The sequence below is a fragment of the Chiloscyllium punctatum genome, chromosome 11, assembly GCF_047496795.1.
Source record: "Chiloscyllium punctatum isolate Juve2018m chromosome 11, sChiPun1.3, whole genome shotgun sequence".
Taxonomy (NCBI): Eukaryota; Metazoa; Chordata; class Chondrichthyes; order Orectolobiformes; family Hemiscylliidae; genus Chiloscyllium; species Chiloscyllium punctatum.
Window position 1 is genome coordinate 85,894,770 of NC_092749.1, and position 17,865 is coordinate 85,912,634.

At 41.2% G+C, this 17,865-nt stretch overlaps 1 protein-coding gene across 1 annotated transcript in view; it reads left to right on the forward strand.

The window, feature by feature from the left end:
- Window positions 1-17,865, forward strand: part of LOC140483396 (centrosomal P4.1-associated protein-like) — a 184,722-nt gene that overhangs the window by 118,365 nt on the left and 48,492 nt on the right. Inside the window, exons 11-12 of the mRNA XM_072581646.1 lie at window positions 5,886-6,038; window positions 10,581-10,692. Of these exons, the coding sequence (XP_072437747.1) occupies window positions 5,886-6,038; window positions 10,581-10,692 (265 nt within the window). The remainder of the gene's footprint in view (window positions 1-5,885; window positions 6,039-10,580; window positions 10,693-17,865) is intronic.

Here is a 17,865-nt window from a genome sequence, read left to right on the forward strand (position 1 = left end):
AACTATGTCATCTGCTGGAGCAGGACTTATAATCTGAAGGGATAGGTGGTCTTACTATCCCAGTGAGTGTCAAGATGACAGCTGTACAACTCATCTGTGATCATGGGCAGCACGGCGGCACAGGGGATAGCACTGCTGCCTCACAGCGCTGGAGACCCGGGTTCAATTCCTGCCTCAGGTAACTGTCTCTGTGGAGTTTGCATGTTCTCCCCGTGTTTGCGTGGGTTTCTTCTGGGTGCTCTGGTTTCCTCCCATTTTCGAAAAATGTGCAGGTTAGGTGAATTGGCCATGCTAAATTGCCTGTAGTGTTCGGTGAAGGGGTAAATGTATGGAAGTGAGTCTGGGTTGCTCTTCAGAGGGTCGGTGTGGACTTGTTGGGCTGAAGGGCCTGTTTCCACACTGTAAGTAATCTAATCTAATCTAATCAGTATCTCATCTTAGACATCTGCGCCTTGTACCCTGGAGTCTGCCATTCTACCTTTATCCTTGAGAATATCCATGTTCCTGCTTCATTTCAAGGGCCAGGTGTCTTTACAAGGATGTTTACTGGGAGCCAAGGGCTACCCTCTACAGCAGTGGCTGATGACTTCATTACGCACTCCCTTGTGTGAGGCTGAATGTAGATAATACAACATGCTCTTCCACCAGGGCCATTGTAGAGCAGCTGTTAGACTTCTTGACAATGAGATTTCAATGATTGGATTTGTCTGGGGGCCTTGCTGTGTGCTCCAGACAAAATGTGTCGAACAATCCATGCATGCTGTGCTCCACATGTGATGGATGCTGTGCTGGGAGAGTGTCAGACGTCTTCCAAGGAGCAAGATGAGGACTGTCAACTGGAGGAACATTCACCATGGTAGAATGGTGCGGCATTGAAAACAACAAGTAGACAGGACTTAATTGACACCCGGTTCTAATAGATCTGAATTGGGTGGAGTCATCTGTCATTGACTGCATATTTGTTGGTGCTCAAAAGAAAAACAACCTGTTTAGATCCAGAAGTAAATGCATTTTGTTTGGCTTTCTTAACTTTTATTAATCAGCAGGAAAAGTGAATGTTTACAGCTATTTGAGAGCTTTTTAATATGTAACAGTCCCACATTGGGCATGATTAATGTTATGCTACACTGGGCATTAGAGAAAGACTAGTGGCACTAAGGACGGGTAGCCACAGCAGCTTCATTTTTGCAATTCCAACTACAATGTCAGTATGTCATACAAGTGATGATTTAAAGTATCAATATTTTTACAAATGTGAGATTCTATTTACGATGCAGTGTTACCTATCCCAATTATATGCCCTAGAATCTTTCATTTCTTTCATTTCCTTCCCATTTAATGGAGCATATGGTAGTAAGATTAGTATCATAGAGACATGATGCGTACTTAATGAGGTGAGCAGCAGAGAGTTAACACTTGAGCTCACAGAGAGAAACCCTCCATGAAATTGATACTGCTGAATTTTGGGAAAATTCAGTCCCATTTCTCCAGCAATAAAATTTCACATTTTTTTTGTCAGCTCTAATTTTCATTGTTTGTTGTTGACTCTCCAAATTCTTTTTGATGAACATGCATAGTAGTTTTTCTGAAAATCAAAACATAGCTTGGAAACATAGTCTTGTCTTTATCAATTTTTCTTTGATTAATTTAAGGGGTCCACTTATCACATGTTCAAAAGGGATTTAATCCCGTACACTTAGTTGGAGCTTCCCTATGGCAAACAGTAACAATGGAATTCCTTTATCCCAGTCATTAGGATATTCCTAAGAATAAGGTCCAAACACTTTCAAGTTTGATGACATCTTTCCAATACTGTTTGAGGTTGTGAGTGATAAGTTGAAGGTATAAATTGTTTTATTATCAAAGTGTTCATTTCTTTTAATATTTGTGACATAAAATCTGAACTTTTATATGATCGTCTTTCTTTGGTTAATCTACAACTTGGAAACAATGAACTATTTTCTCCATTATCATAATTTTCTCCAAAGGCACTGCTTTAGGAATTCCTGTCAACACATTGATAATTGTTAAATGATACTGATTCCCACTCTAGTTTTAGATAGGGTCCTAAGAGAACCCTACTAAATTATTCTGCAAAAGATGCTATCAGAATTAGAAGTATTAGTTTAATTGATGGTTGGAGTTTTCTCACTGGCTGACAGGTATGATATACCTGGCAAACATTGACTACTTCCTTATGCAAACTTGGTTCATCAAAATGTTTTAATATTTTAGTTTCTATTTTCTTAATTCACAAAATGATTAGCTATTGAAATTTTGTAAGCAACTTGTGATATTTCATGAAAGTACTTAAATGGAGCTACCACCTGTTGAACTACTCCTCATTCCTCGTTGGCTGGTATTTCCTCATTCTTTCTCTTTCAAATATGACACTCATTTTTTGATTCTGCTTAAATTTCTGAGTAGGTCATTTGATAAAGTGCTTTCAGTTCAATAGTTATTACATTTCTGTTGAAGAATATGGTGAAACGTGTGAGTCTCATTCCTTTTTCCTTCATTCTTTTTATTGAAGTTTCAATAATTATGCCTGCTAACTGAATTTCCAAATCATCTTTTTCACAGACCTCCTCCTGTTTATGTCCAGGTCTATGGGCCTGAGATCTAGTCACAAAACATATGGGAAACAATACAGGACATTCTCCCTTTTACATAAGTTTTTCTTTCATGTCCTATGGTTGTTCTACCACTTTTGAAAAATGGCTTTAAATGACCATTTCCAAAGATAAAAATCAATTCTTTCAAAAGGGATTTGTTTCATTACATGAATTACAACTTCTCCACCTACTAAGTCACATTTCAATCCAACTTTATTTGACTGGTTTGTAATGTGTATGTATACTGCAAATTAATATTTTCTCCTTCCCATTAACCACTGTGGAAGACAAAGGATATCATCAGCCAGCATCAGTGACTGACTTGTTCCAGTCTCGAGCTTTACTGATTTACCTCTTTGATTGAAGATTCAGGAAAAAATTTCCCTTTTGAAATAAAATATTCAGAAACTCCACTCTTCTGATTCTTTTTACCATTGGTTGAGGAAGAATTTTCTTTCTTGTCCTGAGTCATCTTCCCTTAGTAGTCCCGAAGGAAACATTTCTTTGCAAACTTCAACTGCAGTTTTAATACCCATTTCCTTTTCCCCAGTACCACTTTAAGGATTTTTAGGTGTTTCAACTACTGCTGTTATCTCACATTTAAATTCCAACAATTAGTTTTGCTATGTCCAATTTTATTGTAGTGGAAGCATGTTATTTCCTTTATTACTTTGGTGTACTGTTGTTTGTTCTATAAAGCTATTATCTCTTCCGTCCACATATTTTTGGTTCTTCTAATTTCCTTGCACATTTCCATATGATCATCTCCTCATATTTTAATTGCTAGAAATATGACAGAAATCAGTTGGAACTGCTACCTCTCAGATCTTTGATACTTGATGGACATCTAAATAAGTCTTTTAAAACTTTGAAAAACATTTAATGGAATATTATATTGAATTCTTCTTCGTCATGATTTCCCCCATACTCTCATTTTTTTTTCACTAACTTTATTGATTAAAACCATTGGCCACATTTCTTTTTCTCTTGCAAAATATACAAATGCCTGATTATGTTTCTTTCTTAAAATCGTAAATTTCAGTTGATAAAGCCAAAACTTGGTACAAACATAGAAAATCATAATACATCTTACAAAAAGCTATAGTTTACCATATCGTCAATAAATTATTAAAGGATTCTCCAGTTCTCACTTTACCCATGACTACCTTTTGCTTCATATATTTCAGTTGTCCCAATCCAAATCTTGTATTCTTTTAACTTTAATTTCACATCCATTTCACCACGAAAATCCAGTTACTGTAAGCCGACCTGGAGTTTCTTTAGCTATACTTACCATTACTATCTTGTATCTTTATGTGCCCCAACTCTGATTCTTTGTTCACCTTCCTCGGCTTCTGCACCTTTATCTCTGTCAATGAACTATACAACAGCATCTATTTCAAGTCAATGGGATCCCACGATTAGTTAGCCTTGTTTTTTCTATCATGCATCCCATTTTTTGTTCAATTTGTCTGTTGTGCTTTATCTATTTTGAAACAGAACTCTGAAATATTCTTTTTTTTCTTTAGTTTTGTCCTTATGCTCAACAGATCTTTCATCATATCTAACCTATTCCATGTTGCATTAGCTTCACTTTCTTGCTTGTTATTAGGTATATCACATACTGGATTAGTGGTGCTGGAAGAGCACAGCAGTTCAGGCAGCATCCAACGAGCAGCGAAATCCTGAACTGTTGTGCTCTTCCAGCACCACTAATCCAGTATTTGGTTTTCAGCATCTGCAGTCATTGTTTTTACGGAAACAGATCCTTCGGTCCAACAGTCCAGATATCCTAACCTTATCACAGGCCATCTTGTCTTCATTCAAAACATATTAACCTGTAAGCCATCGCATCTGTTGTATAAGCAGTACTTTTCACCTTTGTGTGTTGATTTCTATTACAGGATGGATATTCATATTCCTCAAATAGAACACTCAGCAGTAGGTATTTGCACAATGGTTAATTAAATGAGAGTTATTGACAATAATTTAACATATACTTAGCTTATAAAAGAAGAAACCTGCAGTTTTTTGCTAAAGAAGCCACATTTTATCAGCATTGTGGCTGGCTGACATGATATTAGACTTTCCATGACTTATCACGATAATTATCTATCCCATGTGTACTCCGATCTTTTGTATAACTTCATAAATTGGTCAAACAGCTTCTAAAAGTCTAACAATGGTGCTGTTCTATCATCATAGAGTCATAGAGATATACAGCACGGAAACAGATCCTTCGGTCCAACAGTCCAGATATCCTAACCTAATCTAGTCCCATTTGCCAGCACTTGGCCCATATCCCACTAAACCCTTCCTATTCATATATCCATCTGCCTTTTAAATGCTGTAATTGTACCAGCCTCCACCACTTCCTCTGGCAGCTTATTCCATACTTGTACCACCTTCTATGTGAAAAAGCTGCTCCTTAAGTCCCTTTTATATCTCTCCCCTCTCACCCTAAACCAATACCCTCTAGTTCTGGACTCCCCCATCCCAGGGAAAAGAGCCTGTCTATTTATGCTATCCATGCCCCTCATGATTTTATAAACCTCTGTAAGGTCATCCCTCAGCCTCCAACACTCCAGGGAAAATAACCCCAGTCTATTCAGCTTATCTCTGTAGCTCAAATCCTCCAATGCTGGCTACATCCTTGTAAATCTTTTCTGACCCCTTTCAAGTTTCTCAACATCCTTCCAATAGTAAGGATATCAGAACTGCACACAATATTCCAAATGTGGTCTAACCAATGTCCTGTACACCGGCAACATGACCTCCCAACCTCTATACTCAATGCTCTGATCAATAAAGGAAAGCATACCAAACACCTATTATATCTACCTGCGACTCTACTTGCAAGGAACCTTCGCTCCAAGGTCGCCTTGTTGAGCAAACTCCCCAGGACCTTAGCATTGAGTGTATAAGTACTGCTCTGATATGCTTTTCCAAAATGTAGCATCTCACATTTATCTAAATTAAACTCCATCTGTCACTCCTCAGCCCATTTGCCCATCTGATCAAGATCCCATTGTACTCTGATAACCTTCTTTGCTGTCCACTACACATCCAATTTTGGTGTCATCTGCAAATTTACTAAGTATACCTCCCATGTTCACATCCAAATATTTACTTAAATTTCTCTCAGTCATCTGAAAGAGACATAAAAAGAAATGTGCTTAAATCAAACTTGTCTTGTTATTTTGTAAAAGACCAATTAAGAGGATTGAACATAGACTACAGTTTTCACAAAGAAATTTGGATGTCTTGTAGCTTTCAGGAAAATTAACAAAACGACCTGAAAATAGGAAAATAGAAGTACGAGAAATCCATACCAGGTCTCCTGTCCATCTAAGGAGCAGAAGTGGAACTCCAACTGGATGGAAAACATCTTTTCAAGACAGATCAACGCCTGACCCTGCCTTGGTAAGTATGATCAGAAGCAATGAAGAGGTTATCAATGGAAATAATATCAGACAGTTTCAATTACATATGGGCAATTACTCAGAAAATTTACTGCTTGTTATAAAGTCATACAGCATGGAAACAGACTCTTCGGTCCAACCATAATTCCAAATTAAAATAGTCCCACCTGCCTGTGCTTGGCCAAAATCCCTCCTTCGTGGAAACACAGAATATAGGTGTAGGAGTAAGTTATTTGGTTCACCAAGCCTGCTTTGCTATTCAATATGACAATGGATTTATGAAGAAGTGAACCTATTGTTTTCTTGGTGGCTGTAAGTGAGGCCAATGGTGTTTGTTCGAGGACTGGACGAGAATGAGAAAGTAACATAGGGAGAAAAATATTGGGGATTTGGTGGATGAGTTAGGTAAAATATTCAACAGCTAAGACAGGATAAAGACAATTATCAAGAGTATTTGGAGCAATGAATAATCATGGTGTGGCAACAATTCAGTTAGGGAAAACTGATTAATGATGAGTAGGTTGTATTTTTTGTAAGAATAGTGGGTATTGTCATAATGAATTGTTGAAGGCTGTAATATTGAACAATGAAGGTAATGCCTGTTGAGAGGAGATCTCTGTAGTAGTTAATGCATATATTTTGCACATGTCACAGCCTTTGTTGCCATGGGTGTATATTTCAGTGTTAGCATACATTCAACTACCTACAAATTATTATCCAGCATTAATCACTGGTTTGGGAGACATATAGATACCAGACTGATCTGATGAGTTCTTATTTAATTGCATGAGAGAGTCTTTTAAGAGAATGAAGAAGCTATATCCAGAAGGAACCAACATCAAGCCAAACTGTTTAGTGACCTGAAGATCAATCCATGTAGTTATCATCTACGTACTGTCAACTATTTGACTTGAGTCTTTACTAATTTTTTTATTGCAAAGATATACTTTATTCATAGAAAGAAATCTTTATGTACATGTACAGTTAATGAAGCTGTTCAGATCTATACTGTCTTTACTTACATTGAACAAATTAAGCTGTGACATTCATCATTCTCTGTATTGACAATCAACCTCTTGACATTTAGCTGAGGTGTCGGCAGGACCCAATTATTGAATAAAGCCCGATTATTCTTTGACAGACAGACCTTACACGGTGATCCTTCCCCACTGCACTTTGGCAGCAGCTGCCCTAAGCTTTAGAGCGTCCCCCAGCACGTAGTCCTGGACCTTGGAATGTACCAGTCTGCAACACTCAGCCAGGGTCAACTCCTTCAACTGGAACACCAGCAAGTTTTGGGCAGACTAAAGAGCACCTTTCACCAAGTTGATGGTCTTCCAGGCATGATTGATGTTTGTCTCTGTGTGCGTCCTGGGAAACAGACCATAAAGCACAGAGTCCTGGGTCAACGTGCTGCTCGGGACAAAACTTGACAAGCACTACTGCATTCCTCTCCAGACTTCCTTTCCTTAGGCACATTCCAGAAGGAGGTGTGTGACAGTCTCATCCCCTCCGTAGCTGCTTCAAGGGCAGCGTGCGGTGACACAGAGAGTCCAGGCATACATAAAGGATCTCACAAGTAGAGCCCTTTTCAATACTAGCCAAGTGGTGTCCTGGTGCTTGTCTGAAACTTCTAGTGATGAGGCGTTCTGCCAAGTGACATTGACAGTCTGCCCAGGGAACCGCTCGACAGGATCCGCCCTCTATTTTTCCTGAAGGGTCTTAAGGACACTATGTGCTGACGACTTCCTGATGGACTTGTGGTCAAAGATGTTTTACTTCACAAATTTCTCCACAAAGGACAGGTGATATGGAATAGTCCAACCACTGGGACGTTCCGCAGCAGTGAAGCCAGGCCCATCCTTCGCAACACCGGGGACAGGTAGAACCTCAGTACATCGTGACACTTGGTGTTTGCATACCAAGGGTCTCAGCACAGCTTGATGCAGCCACATATGAAGGTGGCAGTCAGGGTGAGGATAGTGTTGGGTGTGTTTTCTCCCCCTTTGTCCAGATCTTTATACATGATGTCCCTTCAGACACGGTCCATCTTCAAATTCCAAATGAAGTGAAAGATGGCTTGGCCCCTGAAAGTGCTGGGAATTTGGTTCAGAAGGACCTGATTAAAGTGAGGCAGAAACTGGGCAGATGGGAGCACTGGTTGCTCTCCATTGCAGGTGAAAGACCGGTCATCAGGTATGTGGTTCTCTCAGTGTTGTTGTACGTAGTGCAGGTCTGGCCTATTCCCAGAATCTGCACCAAGGTAGTCACCCAGGCCATCTTTCACTTCATTTGACTCGAGTCTTTACCAATTGGGTAGGTACTATTAGCCTTGATTATGTCTATGTCCATATTTCATGTTTTGGTGATTCATTGACACTGGATTCTTCCACAATCTGCTGTTCAGCCATGGTGACTGAGCTGACTTCTTCCAGAATGCTCTTCAGTGAAGTCTTTATGCTGCCCTCTTTTGGATGCCCTGCCACCCTGTATTAGATGCAACATTTAAGGAATTTCATAAAGGTGTCATATTCATTGTTAAAATGGTTATTGAATTTGCTAGTTTGAACTTGCTTCAAATTTATTCCTTAATTTTGTCTAAGTATCTGCCTGTCTGTCTGTGCATGTAAGTAGGTGATTTGATCAAAGAAGATTTTGTTTAAACCATAAGCATTAATTAGAATACCTTATTGTTTAACTTCACTCTGCTGAAGTTACAGTATTAATCTAAATTATTCATTTCTGTTTAAGCTATACATTTGATGTTTGATATCTGTCATTCTTAAAGTCTGATTGGAAATAGTTGGGCAACTTTGAGGGTAATTAAATATTTTAATTTCACTGTATCGTGATGCGCAGTGTTAGCAAGTCTGATTTAGTCTGGCTTGCTATTCCTGTGTCTAACACTGCACATGCTCAGATTGTGGCCTTCAGATAGAAACTTCAATAATAGATATTGAAAGACACAAAATACAGTTCACTGGATATACTTCACCATGGTATTAAGCAAGTTATTTTTCTTGCTATTTTGATTAATAGTTTATTTTGAAGAATAGACATTTCAGCTGTTAAGGTAAAAGTGGCATCCAACCAAACAATTTCCAAAACTCTTGTGCCTGAACAACATAGAATCCGTAGAATCCCTACACTGTGGAAGCAGGCCATTTAGCCCATTAAGTCCACACTAACCCTCCAAAGACTATCCCACCCAACCCAACTCTCCCGCCCCTCATCCCCACAATCCCTGTAACCCTGCATTTCCCATAGCTAATCCACCTAGCCTGCACATCCTTGAACACTATGGATAATTTAACATGGCTAATCCACAAGTCTCTGGACTGTGGGAAGAAACCAGAGCATCTGGAGGAAACCCACGCAGATACGGGGAGAACGTGCAAACTCCACAATGAGGCAAGTGCTGTGAGGCAGCAGTACTAACCACTGAGCCACTGTGCAAATACTTGATTATTTGCATAATTAGGCACTTTCTTTGCAGGTGTTTTCTAAATAGGGATGTTGGAACTTATAATGGAAAGGTCATATATGCCAATATGGAATCAGTAATGCTATAGTATAGGTCTGGAAAGAAAATAACATAAGAAAATGTGTACATTGTAGCTAATTTCCAACACAGCTTGAAGATTCAGAAGAATAGCCTTAAAAAGTGAACTTTCAGCAGCTTGGGAGCACATTCGCCAGCCTGCTTAATTACAGACCTGTCTTTTTCTCCCCTCTTGAAAGCTGTTGACCCTAGTTCCCTCATCTAGGGACCATTTTAAAGGATTTTAAAAATCACAGCATGTCCTAATCCTGACCAGGCAAGTTCACTTCCTGCTGGCTTTGACAAGATGTAACTGATGTCACTATGGAGTGCAGTATTAATACTGCCTTGAGTCCAGGCTGAGAATCAGGCATAAGGAAATCCTGCTTTATGGACTTATTATCCTCCCTAATGTCAGTGGTCTTATAGAGTTAACTAAATCCTCTGTCCCATAAGACCATTTTGGATGCTTACACTCAAGGTTGGAAATTCAAGTATTCAGGTCCTATTTGAGATAGCAGCTGCTCCTACAGAATCTGATTGATATTTACAGGAGGAGTCCAACAGAAAAGTAAACTAATTGTGGAGCCATTATATAGATAAGTGAAAAATGGGCAAGTCGCAGTGATGCTGACATTCAGGTATTTTAATGTGAAGTGATAGGAAACAAGTTAATTCTCACATTTGAATGCACATTCCAAGTCCTGATTTTGATTAAGGAGGAAGTGCTAAGTGGCGGTAAGGCACATGCTTATAGAAATGTAAAGAAAATCTGTGAATGAGTCTGGCCATTTCGACCTAACAGCAAGCTTCAGAACAGTCACCATAATTTCCTGAGAAATGTTTAGCTGCGTACAGTTGTGTACTGTGGAGAAAGGATGAAAACATTAATGCAAAAAGTGCAGAGGGCAGACTGAGAAATTGAAGGTGACTGCAATCTCGGAAGTCTTTACCACATAACAAGACTTTCTCTTTAAGTCACATAATGCTGATCTGTTTCAGAATATTCAACAATGCACTCCAAATCGTCAAAGGGGACGAGAGAGGAAGTCACCTGCACCAAGTGTAAATCTAAGTGTGTTTCAAAGAGTAAATTCTACCAGCTGCACGAGGGGTAAGATGTCTGCCTTAATTTCAAGCATAATGAGCTTAATTGCAATATAGTTATGTTTTAGAAAAGATTTTTGTGAATTATTAGATGATTGAGTTACAGATAAACACAAACATGATTGCAATTGCTTCATAGTCCCTTTGTCATTTTTTTTGTGAAATGTGGTCTGACTTAACATCTCTTACTTTAGTTGCTTTGTGAACAACTGAATTCTGCAAATCTCTGCATCTCCCAAAATATAAAGTAAATTAAAGATTAGATTCCAACATATTTTAGATTAGATTCCCTACATTGTGGAAACAGGCCCTTCAGCCCAACAAGTCCACACTGACCCTCCGAAGAGTAACCCACCGATCCCCCTACATTTACCCCTGACTAATCTACCTAACACTATGAACAATTTAGCATGGCCAATACGCCTCACCTGCACACCTTTGGACTCTGGGAGGAAACCAGAGCACCCGGAGGAAACCCACGCAGACACGGGGAGAACGTGCAAACTCCACACAGACAGTTGCCTGAGGAAGGAATTGAACCTGGGTCCCTGACGCTGTTAGGCAGCAGTGCTAACCACTGAGTCACCATGCCGTCTTTAATTAAATATTTGAACACCTAATTAATCTGATACATCTGACCTACTGCTGTCTCGATGTGGCATTTTCTACATGATTAAAATAATGGAAGTCTTTGAAAATACTAAATCTCACCATAAGCACACCATTTCCCATTTTTACAGGGCTGGAAATAGTGATTTGTGGCTATTTGGTTTATGAGGAACAGTTGAGGCCTCTGGGTCCATACTCTATGAAGTTTAGAAGGGTGAAGGGGATCTCATGGAAAAATGTGGAATACTGAGAGACCTAGATACAGTGGACGTGGAGAAGATGTTTCCACTGGTAGGAGAGTCTAAGACCCGAGGCCAGAGCCTCAAACTGAAGAGACGATCCTTTAGAAATGATATGAAGAGGAATTTCTTCAGCCAAAGGATGGTGAAGCTGTGGAACTCATTATCAAAGAAGGTGATGGAGGCCAAGTCATTGAGTATATTTAAGACAGAGAAGGATAGTTTCTTGATTAGTAAGAATTATAAGAATTATAGGGAGAATGGAGCTGAGAACATATCAGCTGATTGAATGGAGGAGCAGATGTGATGGGTCAAATGGCCTAATTCTGCTCCAGTATCCTATGCTCTTATGGTCTTATGAAAGCACTGACCGTGTAAATCATCAGCTGCTCAATTCCTCAAGTGAATATTCCTCACTATTCATTAATTAAGTGCCTACAAGCTGATGTTTGAGACTGCTGTACCAGGTAAGAGCAGGTCTGAGCCTAATATATTTGTTTCAATACCAGGGTACCCTTTTGAAGATAAAAGGTACCTTTTGTTCTGATTCTGGGACAGCTTTGGGGAAGTTAAGCTGTTCTTTGGTGGAGGTAAGCTGCCTTTCGGTAGAGGCAAGATAGCTTTTTGTACAGATAAAGTACCCTTTGGGAGAGGTAAAGTCCCCATTGCAATTATTAAACATAGGTATTTGTGTAAAATGTGCATAAACTTATTATGACTGTCATGTATCAAAGAACCCTCAAAAAACTACAAAGTTGCTATATGAATGTCCAAGTACACTGCTTTAAAACAAAAACGGTGCTAGGTATTTCAGTGTGTCAATTGAAGTAAACCATTATAGTATTTGTCCTGCTTAAAAGATTTGCCAAGCTATCATTTTCGGAATACAATATCTGTCAAGTGAGGGTTTAGATAGACAGCTCCACTTATAAATAGAATAGAAATATTTTTATTCTCACATGGGACATGGGCATCACTGGCTGCCCTTCAGTTATCGTTGCCCCCAGTTATCCTTGAGAGGTTGTGGTTAGCTGCCTTCTTGAACTGTGGCAGTCCGTACAGTGTAGGTAGACCCATAGCACCATAAGGGAGGGATTCTAGGATTTTGACCCAATGACAGTAAAGAAACAGTGATGTATTTTCAAGTCAGGATAGTGAGTGGCTTGAAGGAGAGCTTGCAGATCGTGGTGTTCTGATGTATCTGTTGCCCTCGTCCTTCAGTGGAAGTGGTTGTGGTTTTGGAAAGTGCTATCTATATATTTCTTATAGGTAGCACACATTGCTGCTACTGAGTGTAGGTGGTGGAAGGAGTCAAAGCTTGTAGATGTGGTACCAATCAAGTGGGCTACTTTGTCCAGGATGGTGTCAAGCTTCATGAGTGCTGTTGGAGCACTCATCCAGGCAAGTGGGGAGTATTTCATCACACTGACCTATACCTGTAGCTTCTGGGCAGGTTTTGGAGAATTAGGTGGTGAGAGCTACTTACTGCGGTATTCATAGCCTCTGATCTGCTCTTGTAACCACTGTATTTTATGGTGAATCCACTTGTGTTTCTGGTCAGTATTAACCCCCAAGATGTTGATGGGATTCAGTGATGGTAACTCCATGTAATGCCAAGGAGTAGTGGTTAAATTGTTTCTTATTGGAGATGATCATTATCTGTCATTTGTGTGGTATGAATGTTACTTGCCATTTGTCAGCCCAAACCTGGGAATTGTGCGCATCTTGTTGGATTTGAACATGGACTTTTTCAGTATCTGAGGAACTGTGCTGAACATTGTGCAATATCAGCAAACATCCTCACTTCTGACCTTATGATGAAGAGAAGGCCATTGATTAAGCAGCTGAAGATGATTGGGCCAAGGAACTTCTGTAGAGATATCCTGGAGTTGAGATGACTGACCTACAGCAAACACAGCCATTTTCCTATATGCTAGGTATTACTTCAACCAGTGGAGAGTTTGCCTCCTGATTCCCATTGATCCAGTTTTGCTAGGGCTCCTTGATTACATATTTGTTCAAATATGGCATTAATACTCTCACCTAACCTCTAGAATTCAGCTTTTTTGTTCAAATTTGAACTAAGGCTGTGATGGGGAGATGAGCTGAGTGCCACTAGCAGAACCCAAACTGGGCATCAGTGAGCAGATTGTGCTCAGAGTAGACTGATGAGGCAGTAATTGGTCAGTTGCTTTGTCCTGTCTTTTAGCCATAGAGTCACACAGCACGGAAACAGACCCTTCAGCCCAACTTGTCAGCTCCAACCAGCCATCCCAATCTGACCTAGTCCCTTCGCCAGCATTTGGGCCATATCCCAGTAAACCCTCATATACCCATTTAGATACCTTTCAAATGTTATAATTGTACCCATCTCTACCATTTCCTCTGGCAGTTTGTTCCGTGCACATTCCACCATCTGCATAAAAAGGTTACCCTTCACGTGCTTTTTAAACATCTAAACCTATGGCCTCTAGTTTTGGACTCCCCCACCCTAAGAAAAAGACCTTAGCTTTTTTTTTCATTGACAGGATGAGGGCATTGCCCATCCCTGATTACCCAGAGCACTGTTAAGCATCAGCTACATTGCTGTGGGTCTGGTGTCACATTTAGGTCAGACCAGGTAAGTATGGCAGTTTCCTTCCCTAAAAGGCAGCTGTGAACCAGATGGGTTTTTCCAACAATCAACAATGAATTCCCAGTCATCATTAGACTCTTCATTTCAGATATTTTGAATTCAAATTTCACCATCTGCCATGGTGGGATTTGAACCTCGGTCTCCAGCACATTACCTTGGATATCCAGTTTAACAGAGTCAAAAGGTGTGGTGCTGGAAAAGCACAGCCAGTTAGGCAACATCCAAGGAGCAGGAGAGTCGAATTTTCGAGCACGAGATATTCAACAGGAATGAGGGGTTGAGCAAGAGGGCTGAGAGATAAATAGGAGGGGGTCATGCTGGGGAGAGAGTAGCTGGGAATGCGATGGGTAAATGAAGTTTGGGGGGTGTTGGTAATATGTCGGAGAGGAGGGTGGAGTGGAGAGATAGGAAGGGAGATTGACAGGTAGGACAGTTCAAGAGGGCATAGCTGAGTTGGAGGGTTGGATCTGGGATAAGGTAGGGGGAGGGGAAATGTGAAAACTGGTGAAATCAACATTGATCCTGTGAGGTTGGATGGTCCCAAGGCAGAAGCTGAAGCGTTCTTCCTCCAGGCATCAGGTGGCTGGAATTTGGTAGTGGAGGAGGCCAAGGGCTTGCATGTCCTTGGCGAAGTGGGAGGGGGAGTTGAAGTGTTCGGCCATAGGGCAGTGCGGTTGTTTAGAGCCTGTGTCCCAGGGATGTTCTCTAAAATGTTCCGAAAGTTGGAGTTCTGTCTCCCCAGTGTAGAGGAGAGCACATCGAGAGCAATAGACACAGTAGATGACGTGTGTGGAAGTACAGTTAATCCTCTGTCAGATGTGGAAGGATCATTTGGGGCCTTGGACGGAGGTGAGGGGGGGGGGTAGATGTGGGTGCAGGTTTTCCACTTCTTGTGGTGGCAAGGGAAGGTGCCAGGATTGGAGGGTGGGTTGGTGGGGGCGCATGGACCTAACAAGGGAGTCGCGGAGGAAATGGTCTCTGCGGAACACAGATAAGGGTGGGATGGAGAATATATCCCTAATGGTGGGGTCTGTTTGTAGGTGACGGAAATGGTGGCGGATGCTGAGTTCTACCTGGAGGTTGATGGGGTGGAAGGTGAGGACCGGGGTGGGGGAGTTTCTGTCCTTGTTGAGATTGGGGGGGATGAGGTTCAAGGGCGGAGGTGCGGGTGGTCGGTGGGTTTGAAGTATATGTCTGAGTTGAGTCGATCACTGGAAATGGAGATGGAGACATCTAGGAAGGAGAGGGAGGTGTCCGAGATGGTCCAGGTGAACTTGACAGTATGAAAGGTGTTCATGAAGTTGAACTGTTCAACTTCCTCGTGGGAGCACGAGGTGGCACCAATAAAGTCATTGATGTAATGGAGGAAAAGGTGGGGAGTGGTGCCGGTGTAACTGTGGTGTAGTTTCAGAGAATATCTCTAGGACACATGCACTAAACATTCTCACTCCCCTCCCACTCTGCCAAGGACATGCAAGTCCTTGGCCGCCTCCACCATCAAACTCTAGCCACCCGATGCCTTGAGGAAGAATGCCTCATTTTCTGCCTTGGGACCCTCTAACCACACGGTATCACTGTTGATTTCACCAGTTTCCTCATTTTCCCTGCCTCACCTTATCCCTTATCCAACCTCAACTCAGCACCACCCTCTTGATCTGTCCATCCTACCTGTCCATCTCCCTTCCCACCTATCCGCTCCACCCGCCTCTCTGACCTATTACCATCACTCCCCACCTTCATCTACCTATTGAATTCCCAGCTACCCCGCCAGCCCACCCCCTCCTAATTATCTCTCAGCTCCACCCTCCCCTACCATTCCTGATGAAGAGCTCTTGCTCGAAACGTTGACTCTCCTGCTTCTCGGATGTTGCCTGACCAGCTGTGCTTTTCCAGCACCGCACATTTCGACTCTGATCTCCAGCATCAGCAGTCCTCACTTTCTCCAATTTAACAATCCAGCAATAATGCTACTAGGCCACTGTCTCATTATCCATGCCCCTCATGATTTTATAAACCTCTATATGGTTACCTCTCAGTCTCTGATGCTCGAGAGAAAAAGCTCCAGCCTATTCAGCCTTTGTCTATAACTTAGCCATCTGGTCCCAGCAACATCCTTATAAATATTTTTCTGCATCCTCTCAAGTTTAACAACATCCTTCCTATAGAAGGTCAACCAGAATTGCAGTGTTCTGAAAGTGACTTCATCAATGCCCTGTACAGCTACAACATGACATCCCAACTCCTATATTCAGTGTTCTGACCAATGAAGGAGACCCACCCACCACCCCCCCCCCCCCCCCCCCCCCCACACACCTCCCCACCCTGGAGACTTCCTGCCTCTATTCCTGATGAAGGGCTTTTGCCCGAATGTCGATTTTCCTGCTCCTCAGATGCTGCCTGACCTGCTGTGCTTTTCCAGCACCACTCTGATCTAAGTTTTGACCAATGAAGGTAAGTACGCCAAATGCCTTCTTCACCACCCTGCCTATCTGCTACTCCACTTTCAAGGAACTATGCACCTGCACCCTTGGATCTCTTGTTCAGCAACACTCCCAGAGCTCTACCATTAACTTCCTCACTGTCCATTACACCACCTATTTTGGTGTCGTCTGCAAACTTAATAACCATGCCTTCTATATTCACATCCAAATCATTTAAATGAATGACGAAAAGCAGTGGACCCAACACCAATCCTTGTGGCACACCACTGGTCATCAGCTTCCAGTCTGAAAAGCAACCTTCTACCACCACTCTCTGTCTCCTACCTTCGAACCAATTTTGTATCCACTTGGCTAGCTCCCCTGCATCCTCTGTACAATTTTCATAAAAGTTTTGTTGAAGAAATTTTAATATATTGAATAGTTTCTTGTATCAGTGCAAGTGTTTTTTTTTTAAATAGTGATATCATCAATAGACAAATACACTTAATGCCAAAATAGTTTGGAAGGCAAGTGGCGAGGATAATACAAAGAAGTCTGTTCACGAATATAGTTAGATTAAGCAAATGGGCATAAAATTGACAGATCCATCAGTCTACTCTCGATCACCAGTAAAGTGATAGAAGGTGTCACCAACAATGCTATCAAGCAACACTTGCTTAGGAGCAACCTGCTTACTGACACCCAGTTTGATTTCCACCAGGGTCACTCAAATCCTGACCTCATTACAGCCTTGATTCAAACTTGGACAGATGAAATATAATGTGAAGTTGTGCACTTTGACAGGAAGAATAGAGTTGCTGAATGTTACTTAAGTGGGGAAAGACTGCATGAAAGCTACAATGCAGTGTGAATTTGAAGTCCATGCACATAAATCACAAAAAAAAGCATGCAGGTTCAAGTATTAGGGAAGGCAACAGAACTTTTGTCTTTATTTCAAAGGGAATGAAGTATAAAAATAGGGAAGTCAACCTTAATTCTGAATTATTGATGCACTGTCAGGCAGTGATAGTTGCTTAGTGGACCTGTCCCCTTGACCATCCCATGTACAGGACTTTACCCTATGGTATTTGGGAGAAGGTTTTAATCACAGGTTCTTAGAATGTTAGAGTTTGATTGGGCAGGACTGAGCTAGTGAGGATTGGCTATGCATCCACTCTAATTTTCTAATTAGTTTCCAACTTTAGGAGTTGTTCTAGCTTAATTTCAATCATTCCAGTTCCTTATGGCTTCCCAAACTACATGAATGTTTGTTTTCT